Source organism: Ylistrum balloti, unplaced genomic scaffold (assembly GCF_031769215.1).
Source record: "Ylistrum balloti isolate Yb309-2 unplaced genomic scaffold, AGI_CSIRO_Ybal_v1 Utg371394, whole genome shotgun sequence".
Classification (NCBI taxonomy): Eukaryota; Metazoa; Mollusca; class Bivalvia; order Pectinida; family Pectinidae; genus Ylistrum; species Ylistrum balloti.
The window spans coordinates 491,674-508,222 of NW_026782734.1; the positions used below are offsets into that span (position 1 = coordinate 491,674).

The window sequence follows — 16,549 nt, forward strand, 5'->3', positions numbered from 1 at the left end:
AATGACATGATTGCATTTATATTGTAATGCTGGGGTAAAGTCCTGATTGCATATTGGATTGTATTGGGTTTTGGAATTATGTAACCCCTAACTGGTATCTCTGGTTCTATCCCTTTGTATAATTACCTGTATTATTGATGAGGGCAGTCTAACATCACTGACAATACACAGGTATGGTGCTTACCTATGGTCATGGCTAATACCTTCATTGATACTCTGTAATCTGTTCATTATATTCTTTACCCTGGAAGTATTGTATGTTGGAAGGCTACAAATTTGTTAAAAGCTAAAAACTTGTATGTAGGACCTAAGCTACTCTATTCCTGATATTTCTGATAGTCTTGCTAACATGGTGTTGGTACCTGTAGAATTCTTTGCTCTCTGGACAATTCAGTCTTACAATCTATATATTGCTGTTTCTTTAATATTACATTTTCCTGTGGTTGTGGACTAAGGCTATGTATTGATTTCACATTTATTCCTAATTTCAAAAAAGTTAAAAAAAAATTTGATTTTGGAAAATAATTTCGTAGAAAATATATGTTTATTTATACATACATAAATATTAATATTATGCAGTTTAGCAGATATTGAAGCCATTTTGAAGTATTTCCTTACCGGGCTCATTACCCCTTTCCTCCCTTAATAGACTAGTGTGTGGCATGAATCATCATAATCATACTGAAGAGATAAGGATAGGGTTGATAAACATGTGCCTCAATGTATGTTTATGTCAGTGATAGAGCTGCTGATTAAAAGGAGGGGGAAAAGGAGTTAAGGAGAGGGGGGGGACTGGCTCCGCACCAGAGGGTATATAGATATGTCAGTATATCTATGTCTAGCAATCTCTCTACAAGTCCCTAGCAAGTACAAGCATGTACTGCTGCTTCATAGTGTACAACTCTAACGTGTCACATATTTCCATAGTAACTATAATCAGAGTTCTTTAAAATCTAAATCGTAATTACACTTATAGATTTTATGACCAAATTGTGTAAAAGTTATTCCATTTTGGTCATAAATGGTTGCAAATTTATGGTCCTTTCTCTTAAAGGGTTATGAAGAAAGTTTCTCTGCAGTAAGTTCACAAATTTTCCCCGTTTTTTTTCTTTCTAAATACTAGAGGTTATATGGATATTGCTGCCAAAAAAAAAGATTCAGTAGGTAAAGGTGTCAGGGACTTAATTTGAAAATTTTAGTCATTTTATATGATTATTAATAGATCTATATCCTGAGGTCAAGGATGATATGCAGGATATCCTTCCTATATAACACAGGATATCCTTCAGGTCTTTCTGATACAGGTCAAAGGTTATTCAAGGGTCATTGGTGTGGGTAGGTGGGGCTTACTGTGTTGTTTGTCAACCCTATGGATCCTTGTAGCTGTAGGTGAGGGGTGTACAATTTTATAGCTCGGGGGAACTAGAAGGAGTGAAATCCCCTGTGGGTTTTTGGGAGGGGGACAGGAAGCGATAGGCCTCATTTCTCCCTCCACCACATGCTATCATACTGCATGTACATCATTAAAGGGCAGACTGAGGTGCTTCTAAGTCTGACACATACATCAACTACTTATAACTCTTTAATATACAACTGTTTTCTGTGTACACATCCACTCTTCAGATAGGAAAGCCACAAACTATACACATCACCGGTTCTCACACTTTTAAAGTTCTATCACACTTTGGCTTATGGTTTTTTTCAATACGGTACCGCTAGGATTTATTTGTAAGTTTGTGATGTATATATTTATATATTCCTGCAGTGATGAGCTGTTGTAAGTATTAAACTACTCTTGGGGTTTTGTACTGAATCAGTAAGGTAATCCGCTACTCAGAACAGGGGGCCATAAAGAGGAAGGAAAGAGGATGGGTTTTACAACAGGGGATTAACTTATCCTGTATATAATATTTGTACCTCCTGTGTTTGTGTGTAAAATGATGATCTTTGTTTTACAGGTGCTAGTGCAAAACAGTGGAATAGTGCTTCAGCAAGACAAAACCAGGTAAGATATGTCTCAATTATAGTTTTTAAGATTTAATTGAGTGGCTAGCAGCTTCCAACCAGGTATTCCCTCTCAATTACATTCATCTTGTTTCCTTAGTGTGGAATTGTATACAGTTTTTTTCATTTTTTTTTTTTTTTTCCGAGGATCATTTGAGGCCGAGTATGGGCCCCATTCCCAATTGGATTCATCAATAATACAATTGTATTACCAAATTCCCAAAGTATATACTTTACCCCTGAAAAATTCCTTTTCAGCTGATCAATCTTTCTCATAATGAGATTAAAAGGTCCTTTTCCAAATGAGTGGATAAAACCTCTGTTATGTGATGTATGGATAATCTCCTAATGCCAAGCCATCTTTCAGTAGCTTTTGTTCAAACTAGCATCTTAAAGATTTATTTAAATTTGCTCTTGTATATACAGGGCGTGTCTCGAAGATGGAATGAATCAAACTCCAGTGGGGACTCCAGCAACTACGGAGGCAGTTATATACACTTATCTGATAGTACTCCCAGTGTGACCTCTGGACCAACTTCATCACAAGGTCAAGGGCAGAGTAACACCACCTATCAGGTACCCAAGAAAAGTGCGACTCCATCAGACATTGAGGCTGCAGTAGCTGCAGTTAAACATGGCAACTTTTCACTTGAGCTGCTGAAACAGTCGCAAAACACAAAGTTCTTGTTGAGTCAAGGTCAAGCAGGAGTTGGTCAAGCAGAACGTAGTACTGGTAATTCTCAGAGCTCTAGTGTCAATCTCAGTGACACATCTTTCTCCAGCGGGTCAAGTCACAACTCCGCCAACGCTCTTCTTAGCAATCGAGGGCAAGGTCAAGGTCCAAGTGACCATACAACTGCAGGGTACAACAAATTGTCATTAGAAGATACCAACAGGAAAAGGGCAGACTCGGCCTCAACAAATAGTAAAGGGCGGCCAGCCGGGCTTTTACAGGGTCGTCACCAGTTACAGTCCTCCTCACCACTCAGTAGCGAGAACAGTAGTCCCCGATCATCTCACAAGTAAGAATTAAGACTTACTTACCTCTCAACGTGAGTGAGCTTTATGTTGACGATAAATACTTAACGAGAATGGGATCATTTTGCAATCAATTTTTTTTATTTAAGTTTCATTCATGTATGTTATTTTAGATAACAAAATTATCTGTTTTTCAAATCACAGAAATCTCTCAGGAATGTCTTCAGAAGAATCTCTTAACACACGTCTACGACCAGGTGTGACGACAAAATTGTCGCGAGCACAGGCCAACAATAATCTTGAAGAGGAGCTCATGAGACTTATAGACCCTGATATCACCAACACAGAGTTACGGGGTGTCATGGTGAGTGTGTTATCACAAGTGCTGCCTCTGTAAAAGTTCATTGGATCTGATATCTACCAGAACAAGAAATAAGTATGGTGACTGGTACATATTTATGTTTTGCAGCACGGGGAGGAACTGTCTGCAAGTCACATATACAATTGGATTAGTTTTGATAGTAAATAAATTAAATTGATAAAGAGATCAGACAGTAAATAAATTAGATTGATAAAGAGATCACAGAGTAAATAAATTAAATTGATAAAGAGATCAGACAGTAAATAGATTAAATTGATAAAGAGATCAGATTATCAGCATTCGTATGCAATGTAAATATATATTTGTGTTTTTTATATCAAACATCTCTTTTGTAGTTGAATGCAGGTATGAAACCAAAAACTGCAAAACTGAAAAGGACTATGTCAGAGGAGAGCTTACATAGCCTGAAGGGTGCAACATTGTCTAGTTCTCTAGACACTAACTTGACGGATGTGATCTTCTCCACCACCACACCCTCTTACAAACAAGACAAGGCCAGGAGGTATGTAGACCCCACAACGTATGTCTTCATTAAAACCATACAGTGGCTCATACACTGTTATATCTGCAAATCATGTTCGCAAAAATAAATAAAGTGGTATCTTTGGTCTAAACCACAGTCAAAGGAACTAAAACTGATGTCTAATTCATACCTACACTGCCAGTATGTTGTTATACTGTACAAGTGTCATTGTAATAAGAACTGTAATATTCTTGAATTAATTAACTGAATATTGGTTTTTTTTTCTGTTCAGAATGTCACCAGGCGAAAGCTCAGTGTTAGACAGTCTGACCAAAGCTACAGTAAAACCTGGAGCTAATGTTCCCCTGCCGGATTCCACTGCTGGCCTGGAGTGGTCAAGTCTGGTCAATGTTGCCACAAAAGCCATAGAAGGAACAGGTAAGTAACCATGTGTCAAATCCCAAACATTGGTACATATGGACTTATTCTGGATACCTTAATGCCAAATGTTTGATATTGGGAATTCAATGAAGAATTTACTAGGCTACCAAAAGGTTACAATTTCTAAACCAAAGTACCTTCATATAAACGTTTGATCGTAGAATGGGCTGTCATCAGCTAAGAACACTCCTCACTGACCACTTCGAATCTTCTCCTGGAATGTCATGTAAGTGGCAAGTCCACAGTGATTGGCTAAATAACTGCCCATTAATGGATGACTTCCAGCTCATTTCCTCCCTTCTCCACCTATACCATCTGGACGACTTTTGTGCTGTTGTTGCTAGTCGTTAAATAGTTGACTTTCAGTCTCTTCTCCTGATTGCTCAATGCTCATGACCATTCATTTTATTTGCTGTGACTAGAGTAGTGTGTTCAGGCATAGATATGTTCGGACAACCTCTGGAAAGAACAATCTTTGTCCCAAGTCAACACTAATCTCCCAATTCTGAGCTCTTTCCAGTATCCCTCCCCAATGTACTATTGTGACATGGTTGGTTGTCTGTCCAGATCTTGGAAAGTAAGTTTCATTCATCTTTTTTTCCATCTTTCATGCGCCAGCTTGTCTGCTAGGTACCAGGGTAATGCAAAACTTTGTTGTGCCTTCATACATATCTCCCTTGGGTTAAAGCAATATTGCACAATGACAGCGGATGGACCAGGTTATGGGGTTTGGACAGTTTTCTGTCAACTCCTATTCATAAAGGTTGGTTGGTGTTGGTAGAACATCATAAACCATTTCTTAAATTAAATATCTTTGATCTGATATAATAAATCAATGATCATATAGTCTTTCTTATAAAATTTCATATTAATCTAGATAAAGTTCCCTCAGTTTAACTCAGTATCTGTCCTTGCAATTTGATATTTTTATAACACATAGATTCAAACATACTTTCAAAAATTGTTTGCAAAAAACAGACAGATTGTGTAGTCCCAGGGATGTCTAATTTGGAATGTGAATATGGTACCAGAAGATCAAAATTTAACATGAGTTTAAAAAGAATTGGAATCTGAAGTTATTGCTTTGCATTTTTTGCAAAGACAAATTGCTGGTGAAATGTCAGAAAGATATTGTTTATAGAAACTCGGCTTATTTGGTTTAGGAATAAATGGTAACATCTTTATCTAGAGCAGGAAATCTAATTTGGTTGTGTAATGTAGTTAGCAAGAATTTTGAGGTGAATAATTTGCTTCAAGCCACATCACAAAAACAAGAAATGGATGTTAAAGGATGTGAAATAAGACCCATCAATAGTGATTAGCACCGAGTAAACGTCAGGGCTGGTTTGGTCTCGTATTGATTAGGTTTAGGCTTGTAAAGTCAATATCAAACTCTAGAGGTATTTATATGGACTCGGGAACAAGCAGCAGAAAGCAAGACAGTGTGCTTGGCACAACAGACAGCTTCTCTGTACAACAGATAATGGTTCAACACACAGCAGATTTCAGAGGAAGTCTTTAGGAGAGGGGAGTCATATTTGCTTAATTTAATTTATTTTTTTTTGTATTGAAAATCAGAACAAATGCTGATTCATTGTCCTTTAATATGGCTACCTCCTAACATTGAATCAAAAATAATGTGTTTGCTCCCTGTGTTCCTGTGTTCTTGATTAAATAAGGCGACACTTCCTTCCACTATACAGCCTGTACTTAAGGACAAAGGATGGCCTTTTTCTTGTACAAATGTTCCCATTTACTCAGTTCTAAAAACAAAGCTGATGAATTAGTTGGATTTGAAGTTGATTTGTATATAAATCTAGGGTAATAAAAAATATTACTGCCTGATGGTTTAGTAATGCATGACCAGGACAGATCTTTAAATACCATAATTAGGGCCAACTGTGAAGCCATGATCAGGACCCACTGCTAATTGTATAAACAGAATCCACTGCAAATAGCATGATCAGGACTCCAGGATAAAAACCCACCACAAATAGCATGATCAGGATTCTCTGATAATGGTATGATCAGGGCCAACTGCTAATAGTATGATCAGGGCCCACTGCTTATAGTATGATCAGGACCCGGTGCTAATAACATGATCAGGACCCACTGCTAATAGTATGATCAGGACCCAATGCTAATAGCATGATCAGGACTCAAGGATGATAGCATGATCAGGACTCAAGGATGATAGCATGATCAGGACCCACTGCTACTAGCATGACCAGAACCCACTGCTAATAGTATGATCAGGACCCCCTGCTGATAGTATGATCAGGACCCACTGCTACTAGCATGATCAGAACCCACTGCTAATAGCATGATCAGGACCCACTGATAATAGCATGATCAGGACCCACTGCTGGTCTTACATAAAGATACAGCTGGTTTCATGGATCATGCATGATATTGGTCCATCTGTACATCGGACTAAACTTTGATCTCCAAAGACTTTTCCAGATTCTGAAATGTCGACATATCCGACTGATATGCTGTCAGGATTCTTTTGTATCTAACATTATTGCACTTGCCCATCATATTGAAAATTGTTGCTAAGGTTGTGTGTCATTGTGGAATTGCATTTCACCTAATTTTCATGTTACTTACTGGTGTGTGAGACATTACAAGGACTTTCTGACCTGTCATTGTTCTAGCTATGTTGTGGAAATTAGAATGGTGATACCATATGATTTAAGCGACACATATGCTGGTCTAAAAATAACTTTCAGTGGACTACAGAGGCTGTGTGAAGGAATGGTTGTTCACTATCAGTCTATCTATTAAAACACTATAGCTGCTGTAGAAAATCAATACACCAATGGTAGTTAATGCTTGTGTCTCACCTGTCAGTTGGCACACACACAGCTGATCGGTAGTTTGGGAGTAAGTATCAGTATTCGGGGACACAGGATTGTACAGATATATAGTGGCTGGAAGACATGTTAAGACAAGGTAAGCATCAATCCCTGGGGATACAGGATTATATTGATGTATAGTGACTGGGAGACATAATGAGATGAGGTAAGCATCAATCCCTGGGGATACAGGTTTGTACAGATATATGTGGGCTTAGAGACAGGATATGTTATGACAAAATGGAAAGCCCTCAATGTGCCACCTTATGGGTGATACCAATTGACAGTTAATCCTGCATACCTTTGATCTTCTTGATACAAGATAAAAGGAAATCTTCTGAAGCATTTTAAGGTTTTAATTCAATCTAGTAACTCGTGTTTATAGAATTTTCGGATTTCAAAAATAAACGAAGAGTTATAGAATAATCAGACACCGCCAAATTAGATTTTTTAACTAGCTTCAGCACAATAAGGTTCAGTTTTGTGTCATTTTATTGTTGTAGGTACAGAAGGGAAAGGTGCAAAAGCCAAGGTGCCATCTACTATAGATGTAAAAGAGGAAAAGACAGTGAAAGAATCAACAAAGAAATCTGTCCTCACCTCCACCACCTGTCCCACCAACTACAGCTCTAAGTAAGTACAAGAACACAATATTTTTATATTTGCAAGGTACAGAAGTTACATACTGTTACTTTTCAGAAGATGGTCTCCATGATGCATGACGTGGTCTCTTGTATTCCAAAAATTTTATTAAAAATTGGTTATAAAAGAAAACTTTCTAAAAGTACCTGGTATCAGATTGAAATTTGATTCAACTAATTGTTTTATAAATATTTGTGTGGAATATTGATTCTTTAGTGCCTCATTTTCATTTTGATATGAATTTCTAAGAAGTACTAAAACATTTGAATTACAATTATGGATGAAAAAACTGTACTTCATAGTCATTTGACCATTACAATACTGCAAACAGAAAAAGAAAAAAATTGAATATATCAAAAATTGTTTCTTAATTAACGGACAAGAAAATACATATAGAATACATGGTATATGAAGGAACAGGTGGACTACTATAATGGGTAATTGAATATGCTATTTGGACATTTTAGTACCCCAGTATGGAGACCTGTAGTGCCAAACCCACAGCAACGAATCACAGAGCTGGAGAATAAGGTAGCACAGCTGGAGCATGATCTCAACAAGGTAAAGGGGCCAATCAAAAAGCCTTACAATTTTTTGCATCCATTTCAAAATGCATGTCTGGCATTTCTGGTTCAGTTTCCAATTAATGTAGCAAGTCATTGGAACACAATGTGAAACTGACTGAAATTGTTTTGTCATATCTCTTCCAAAACTTACTCCGATACATATAATGTAGACAACTGAGATGCCTATATAATCTCAAAGTCAAGAAACTAATTTATCAAATCACATTTGAGACCTTAACAAATTTATGTGTAGATGCACCATTATGAACATGCTTAGCAAGTTTTGAACAATGTATATGTGTCAGTTTTTTAAAGAAAAACAATTGAGAAAGATGTTGAATATAATAAATGTTGATTAATGAAATGCCGGAGTGTTATTACATGTACCAGCTTCAGGAGGTAGAAATCTTCTCTGGTTGTTTCAGGAAAAACAAGAGAATGCAGAATTAGAAGCAGAGGTACAAGAATTAAAACATGAAAATGTTCGACTACAGGAGGAGTCACAGACTGCTGCTGCTCAGCTACGCAAGTTTACTGAGTGGTTCTTCAACACCATTGATCGACAGAATCCCTGAAAAGATTGTAGGGGAAATTCCTCACTGACTTCAGTCAAATGTTTACAGGGCATGAAGCAGCACTTCAAACTAATGCCAAGGAGTATAAAGACTGGGTTTAAAAACCAAATGAAACTGAAATTTGTAGATTTATGAGTGGATGTTGATTAACTCAACACTAAGAAAAGGGAAACTGACTCTGCTTGTTACAAGTGAGACAAATAATTGAAGTAATTGAACTTGAGCTTGCCAGTAACTGCATAGATCATAGTTGATATGGACCTGAAAAAGTCTAGCAATAAACTGAGGGATTGCCTCATAAATCTTTTATGTAAATCAATTTGCAGGATTCAAATGTTCTGTGGCATTGATGCCCCAAGTGCTGGAATGACTTTGTCCTCCATATTGATTGTGAGAGATGGAAAGAATTCCTGTTTAGAGAGATACATGTATAAAGTGAGAGTTACTGACAAAGTTTCCAATATCTCTGGAGAGTAACTTAAATGGCAGCTGCATTACAAGCAAATGTAATTTTGATTTAAGGGAGATAACTCTGCAGAGAAATACAAGATAACTCTGTAGAGAGGTACAATAATCCAGATAAATGTTTATTTTGGCAACAAGTTATATTTTTGGAAAGATCAAAAAAAAATTATTACATGGATACAGTGAAATAAACAGTTTGATTTTATGGGCGTCATCAGATTCAATGACAGGAAACAACTAAGTTTGACAGAAAGGACCATGGAAAGGTCATTTAATTTTTAGTTGAATCTCGTTATGAATTGATGTGAAATATTTCAATATTAATGACTTTATTGTTTAATGAATTGTCGTATTCAGCACACTTATCATTATTTACATTATTTTCACAGTGAACAAAACAATGTAATTGATTTCAAAAGGAGACCAATCCAACATGCCATCTAAATGATGATGTTTTCTTAGAACATACTTGAAGTTAAAATACCAGTAATAGTCTGGATGATTTAAAGTAGTGAGTTAATAATTTTTTTTTTTTTTTGTGAATTTTATTTGAAAATGTCGATGGTCACGTCAAATGTTTATAAATGTTGAAGATTTTTTTGCACTTGTATACTTAAACCCCCCAAAACCATTAGACTTTGTATACCAAAAGCATACATTTGTATATGCAAAATTTATCTCTGTAATGATTGAACTGTGACTTCACTGTAGCTGAATGGTGGTAACTGGTAGTGTTCAAAATGTTGGGATTAAGAAAGAAAACATTTACTTAATGTCAAAACTTATTCCTGTGCCACATTTGTTTTAACTTTGTAATCCAATTTTAGTGAAACACAAAACCTTTATGCATGTGTTTGTTACACTTTGATAAAACATGTTTGTGTGTAGAAATTTGGGGGAAATATGAAGATTTTATTTTATGTATGATCCAAAGAGATGAAAATGTTGCATAAGTGCAGTGTATTTATAGTTTTAACCAATAAAAACTATGGTGTGCTAAAATGTGTCTGAATTACTGTAAATCATTAATTTAAATGGAAAGTTTATTGTCATTGAACTTGCAGGTACTCCTTTATTCGTGAATTCATAATTTCACAAATTGATAAATTTGACCGAATCTTCTTGTACACATATCATTGGATTTATTCACTAAACATCTAGTTCTTGGAAAACTATAAAACAGGAGTCACACAAAAATAAAGGATTTCACAACACAGTCATTAGCAACACACCCATTATTACAAGCTGCACTGTACCTGTATGCACAGATATCACATCCTGGAATAAAGCTAAGATTCAGTCATACATTGTTATAATGTGGTTTGATTAATCTACTTAAATGATTTTAACACCTTGCCATCATTTGTGTGTAATTATGCAATTTTTTAGCGTTTTTTTATCAGTGCAATGAAACTATTGTAGTCCCATCCTACTGAAAGTAACCCTGTACATCCTGCTGCCGAAATTCATGTTTAATTACCTCTTACAACAATACTTATCCATTTCTATTATTTGATAACCATGACCTTTTTCACAATGACAAACCATTGCTGTGTTGTTTTACTGGTCTGTGATGTTTTTATTTTTTTTATCTAAGTTTCAAATTCTGTACTAGATGTCTGGAAACAAATATTGTATGGAGAGTGGTTGATGAATTAATGATAAGTCACTTAAGGACAGTCTTTATGTAGAGATTGTGTTCTAGAATTAAATGGAAAGACTAGAGTGAATAAACCTGATTATAAATCTAGAGAAATAGCAGGGTACCACCATATCATTGTTTCCATGGATATCCTAAGGACAGTTTGACAAGTTTCTTATCTGCAATACTGATGGAACTCCTGGTAAATGTTACTGAACACTAAACAGGAGGAAGGGTCCAATTATCAAGCTGATTTTTCTTTCTACTTCACAAGAAAATGTTTTTGTTAAACATTGTTCCAGTACGTGGTTGATTTCTACATTTCTATTGTACTATGTAAAACATTAATACTATAGCATCGATTACCAGCAGGACATTTCAGACTTCTCATATCCTTTTGTCATATTTGTGTGAAGATTTCTGTCATATGTAAATAGTCTTATCTTATTATAATTCCTATATCTTATGTTTTGTATAAAACTTACTTTTATAATACTCAATATCATGGATTTGTGATGGTGTCAGTTGTGGAAGAGTAGTTGTTTTTCCCTGAATGCGATATGAATGAACGAGTCCAATTATCTTGGTGGTTCCATTTCTCTTTATTATACTATTAAATATCATGGTGAAATTTCTACACATTTCTCACCCATTTATACTATAATGTATATTTGTGAGAATTATATAAATCAATAATAATAGGGGTCCTATTTGCTACAATATGGTATTGTACACATTTTATGAGAACGTTTTTGTACATCCCAGTGATGCTGAAAAATTATATTTTTGGATTTGATAATCAGAATTTAATGAGCAGAAATAACTTGAAGTGAAACTTCATTTTATCTGGAATATCTTTTTTGAGGCTATTCAATTTGGTGGATTAAGAACGTTCTACTTTACATTATATCTTGATTCCAAGTATAAGTCTCGGAGATAGCATTATCTGAAGGCCAAGCCAGCATGCAGCATTTAATCTTGTCCACATATATATACATATCTCTTTTATTTCTGACCTCATTCATATTGTGTACATAAACATACCTAGGGCTAAACATAGATATAGTTAGATATCTCCAAACTTGCATTTGAACATAGCATTAATTTATTGTAAAGACAATACAAACATTCTCATTTTATTTATTGTATAGAAGAGTTTATTTCACTATCAATTTTCATTTTCTTGTATATAGTGTACTTATTGACAGAACATATAGTCCTATATATGATATAGACACATATGAAAGTAAGTGATGAATAAAAATATCAAGAAACAATCATTTGCGTTAGTTGTTATTTTACAGATAAGAAACATGGTTTGATTTGTTGGATGTTACAATGATTAAGCCACAAAGCATCAAGAGTAGTGCAGGGCAGAACAATATACACCTGTCGCATGCCACAGAAAAATATTCATGATTCAAAACACTGAGGAAGGAGAAAAATGTTAAATATTAAAAGTCAATAACTGTTCTCAAAATGGTAAGATCACCGTTAAGGATAAAATAATGTTCTCTAATGAGTACAGGTAATAGAGCCAAGGCTGTGTGTTCTAGTTGGGTGGTTTGTAGGTTCCTCCACTCCCCAGCTGGATACCCACATGTATGCAGGGTGATTGAGCAAAAGGGAAAATCAGACTCAGTACCAATAAGAACAGGCTGTGGAGTGGTTGTTTCTTAGATTTATTAAGTACCGTCTACTGGTTTTGCCCTCTCAGGCTTCTTCAGGACAACAATATACATTTTTACCCCCCTAAAGTACCTAAATTGCGGCTCCCTCCGAGTTAAAAATAGTACATGTACTATTATGACGTATTACTTTTCAAAGTCTGTTCACTCTAGTGTATACTGCTAACTTCATGGGACAAGAATTACTGTATGTCCTACTATATATACGTGTATACTATATGTACACATTAAAAATTAATTATGCATATGATAGGTTACTATTTTAAAGTATTAAATCAGTATCTCCATCATGGTTAGTAGAATATTAAGTGCGTTTTTTTTTTGTAATTTCATCAATGTTCATCTAGACACAACGTAGATGTTGATGCTTAGACATAGTTGTACTTTTTTTAATCCCTTTTCTCTCCCATATTTTCATTTTCCAAGGTATTGGCCATGGACCCTGATGCCTCTGAGGTGTCATCGCTAAGGGCGAGGTCCTCCCTCAGTTGCTTGATGGCCTGATCCAATACTGGTCTAGACTTCTTGGGTGGTCCTTCGCTAATAATCTGCCATCCCGGGACAACCTCGAACTTCATGTCCAGTTGTGATTTGATAAGGCTCTCGAACGGTCTTTTATTTGATGGTACTTTTGCCTCCTCTCTAGTTTTGTGCTGGACTATCTCCGGTTCAATCTTGTACATGTATATATAACTCTCCTCCAGACGTAGCCTGCAGTTGACGTCATGTATACTTGTTGCCACGCCAATGCTGATACTGGTATTATGACCCGACGTACAGAAGTGTCTCGTTACAGGTTTGTCCAGATCCGAGTGTATAATGGAGTAAAGGTGATTTCTGATGTGTGTATTGAGGAAGGATACATATGTTCATACAAATTCAAAATGCTAAAAAGATCAAAGTGCAATAACTCCTTCAAAATTTGTTTAAATACACCTGCTGTTCAGAAGAATAAAAAAAACGAACTTCATGTTACGGTTATTAAGCTACCAAGTTTGAAAGATATTGGTGTAAAACTGAGAGAGAACTGCAGACAAATCAAACAGTAACAAATACAAATTTCTTCTTTATACAGTTGAATCAAACTGCTTTTCAGGAATACACAATTTTATGTAACTGTGATTTACAATGTAGCTTACCAAGTTTGAAATGAATTAGTTGAAAATTGTTTAAGATCACAATGCAAATCAATGGCTCAATTTAGGAAATACTTCTTTGAAAATTTTGAACTTATTTTGCCTTAGTGAAATGGAAGGTACAAGTGACTAAGTGTTATTTCAGTATACTTGAATTTCACATCCTGGAAGACATACAGGTACACTTAAGTTATAATCACATCACAAGGTAATAGATACTGGTACATCACAAGTTAATAGATACATCACAAGGTAATAGATGAAAACTATTACAGAGAAAGATATCTCTGCAAATTTTGCACTTATTAGACATCAAAGCCATGATGATCATGAAGTATACTTTTTCAAGATGTTGAGCCAACAATTTAAATAATTGCCTTTAAAAAAATTGTATAACAACAGAACAAATACATTTAGCTGCACAAAACAATTACTTTACTTTCAGTTTAGATCTCCATTCATTGAAGAAAAATTATTAGTTAAATATATTTTACTAACTTCTATACATTCATAAGCATAACATAAACCCTTAGGTATCCACATTACAATATATTATTTAATAACAAGAGTTCCTTCTGATATTCAGTAGTTAAGCTTGAAATATGATAATCCTGATGTTTCACCAGGGGATTCCTGCAATGAAGCCTGACAAAACATTGCAATAAGAAATTACCTTGAAACATATTCAAGTTTACCATTTGAAATAACTCCTTATATTATTGTCTTAGGATATTTAAAATTTTCTTTCCTGGGAGAAATCTATCTATGAAGAATAACACTTCTTTGACACAAAGAAAAAGAATTAAACAATTTGTATGCATTATGCTTTCTCTTTCAAGATAATCAGTCACTGCTATACTGGAAGTGATTTGAAGCCAATATTAATTTGTTTCCTTGATAATTTCGTTCATATTTCTGCCTGTTGCCTAATCTTTTCCATTTTAACAGGAAGGAGAGGCACCATTTCCTTACATACTGATAACTCCAGTGCAACTGCTTCGGCAGCTTGTGGAAATTTATTACAGTATTCAATGATGAACTCATAGCAAGTTGATGTTTTCTTTATGTTTTGAAGTCTTTGCTGAACATCAGATAGAAGAAACTTGGAAAGCAGACGACCCATACAAAACATGGCTATCAGTGCTGGTCTTGTATCTGTTTCTGGAAATTCTTCAGGTAATTCAGGCTTTCCATTCTTCAGTGAATCAAGATATGCCTTATATTGATCAATGCTTTGCTGAATCAATGTATTTATCTTCTTGATAATATGCCTTGATGGTATTGAACTCTCTGATTCCATGATTGTGAATTTTAGATCAACCATTTGGCTGTAGGTTTCTGCTAATTCAAAAGTGAGCTGACGGATTATCAGTAGATAATGCTGAGGATTTAACTCACTGACAACTGCAGCCAGCATGTCTATTCTTCTCTTGTGCATTTTGCACTGACGTTCCAGATCCATTTCATAAAATGCTAATACTTTGAAAGCACGACTATGATCCTGGATTATCTCAAGGTGATCTGTACAACGTCCATCGAATACATAGAACTCTTTTGCATCATTCAACCATTTCTGAACTTTAAGGAAAACTTCTCTTGCATCTGAAAACACTTTAACAAATTCACAAGTAATCTTATCTTCATGGAATGTCACTTCAAGGTTAAAATTTTGGTATTTCATCTTTTCATCATTTGTTGGTTTATTTTCTGCAGCTTCTTCGTTCCCAACTTCTTTCATTAATATATCTTTGGAGGCTTCCAACAGAGCGATTCCATACTTTGCCCAGCATCTTTCTATATCTGCTTTTGCCTGACCATATTTCTCTTCATATGTCTCCATGTCCTTCTTTATTGAACCATTATTCTCAACTTCTTGAAAGATCAGTTCGGAACATGCAAGACAATGACGTGCCTGTCGAAAGTCATCAACAGTTACATAATACTGTGATAGTGTAGCAGCATTAATGGCCCAATCATAAGGGTCATATGTCTGACTATCCAACTGGCGCTGAAGAGTCGTTTGACAGTATTGTGCCGACCGTTTGCTGTCTCCTAGCTTAGCATGTACCTGAGCCATGTAGTACAGTGTGTGCGTATATGTAGCCTCAAAATTAAGATTTCTCTGAAATTCAAGTTTTTCGCTGTCCTCTTCACATTTTTTGTAATATTCTTCAATTGATTTTGGAGATCCACTAGCTTCTCTTTTCCAGTCATTGTAAACACTTTCTGCTTTCAGAAAATATTCCAGGGCTTTCTTTTGATTTCTCCGTCCTGTCCACAGAATTCCGATGTTGTTCAAAACCGAATGATAAATATTTGAAGCTTCTCTATTGAGTCGAAACTTCTCGAGTTCGTCAAGGGCCCTGAGCAAATGCTCTTCTCCTGTTGGGAGTTCTTCAGTATCGACATAGTTGGCTCCCAGTTTCACATCCAAAGCAGCTGAAGCATACCTCAAGTGCTCGCAGTCCGGGTTGGCCTCAAACAGGCTTTTGAGCTTTTCTTTGATACTACAAAGAATCTCACGAGCTTTATATTTTGACAAGTAAGGGTTGTCTTCTGGGTCGTCTAGTGAATATTCATCACTCAGCTTCCTTGCTTCTTCAAACTGAGAAAACCCTTCTTCGTTCAGATAGAACTGCCACTCGGTCGCCATGATGCCGCCGTCTGAGGATCGCAGAAAAATATCTACTTAGATATTTGAAATTATCA

General features: G+C 35.6%; 2 protein-coding genes across 2 annotated transcripts in view; one reads left to right on the forward strand and one right to left on the reverse strand.

Moving 5' to 3' along the window:
* The window catches only part of LOC132562338 (signal-induced proliferation-associated 1-like protein 1), a 35,105-nt gene extending 22,812 nt beyond the window's left edge, over positions 1–12,293 (forward strand). The window contains exons 17-24 of the mRNA XM_060227077.1: positions 1,959–2,005; positions 2,431–3,026; positions 3,187–3,346; positions 3,700–3,866; positions 4,120–4,265; positions 7,630–7,759; positions 8,236–8,329; positions 8,760–12,293. Of these exons, the coding sequence (XP_060083060.1) occupies positions 1,959–2,005; positions 2,431–3,026; positions 3,187–3,346; positions 3,700–3,866; positions 4,120–4,265; positions 7,630–7,759; positions 8,236–8,329; positions 8,760–8,909 (1,490 nt within the window). The 3' untranslated portion in view covers positions 8,910–12,293. The remainder of the gene's footprint in view (positions 1–1,958; positions 2,006–2,430; positions 3,027–3,186; positions 3,347–3,699; positions 3,867–4,119; positions 4,266–7,629; positions 7,760–8,235; positions 8,330–8,759) is intronic.
* Positions 12,294–14,285: 1,992 nt separating this feature from the next.
* LOC132562343 (KIF-binding protein-like) lies at positions 14,286–16,493 on the reverse strand. Its single transcript, XM_060227081.1, has one exon. It carries the CDS (start codon positions 16,491–16,493, stop codon positions 14,748–14,750), a length of 1,746 nt encoding a protein of 581 aa, XP_060083064.1. The 3' UTR covers positions 14,286–14,747.
* Positions 16,494–16,549: the final 56 nt, after the last annotated feature.

Bases quoted from the DNA above. Each gene is read 5' to 3' on its own strand.
- LOC132562343 (XM_060227081.1), bottom strand. From the start codon at position 16,493: ATGGCGACCGAGTGGCAGTTCTATCTGAACGAAGAAGGGTTTTCTCAG.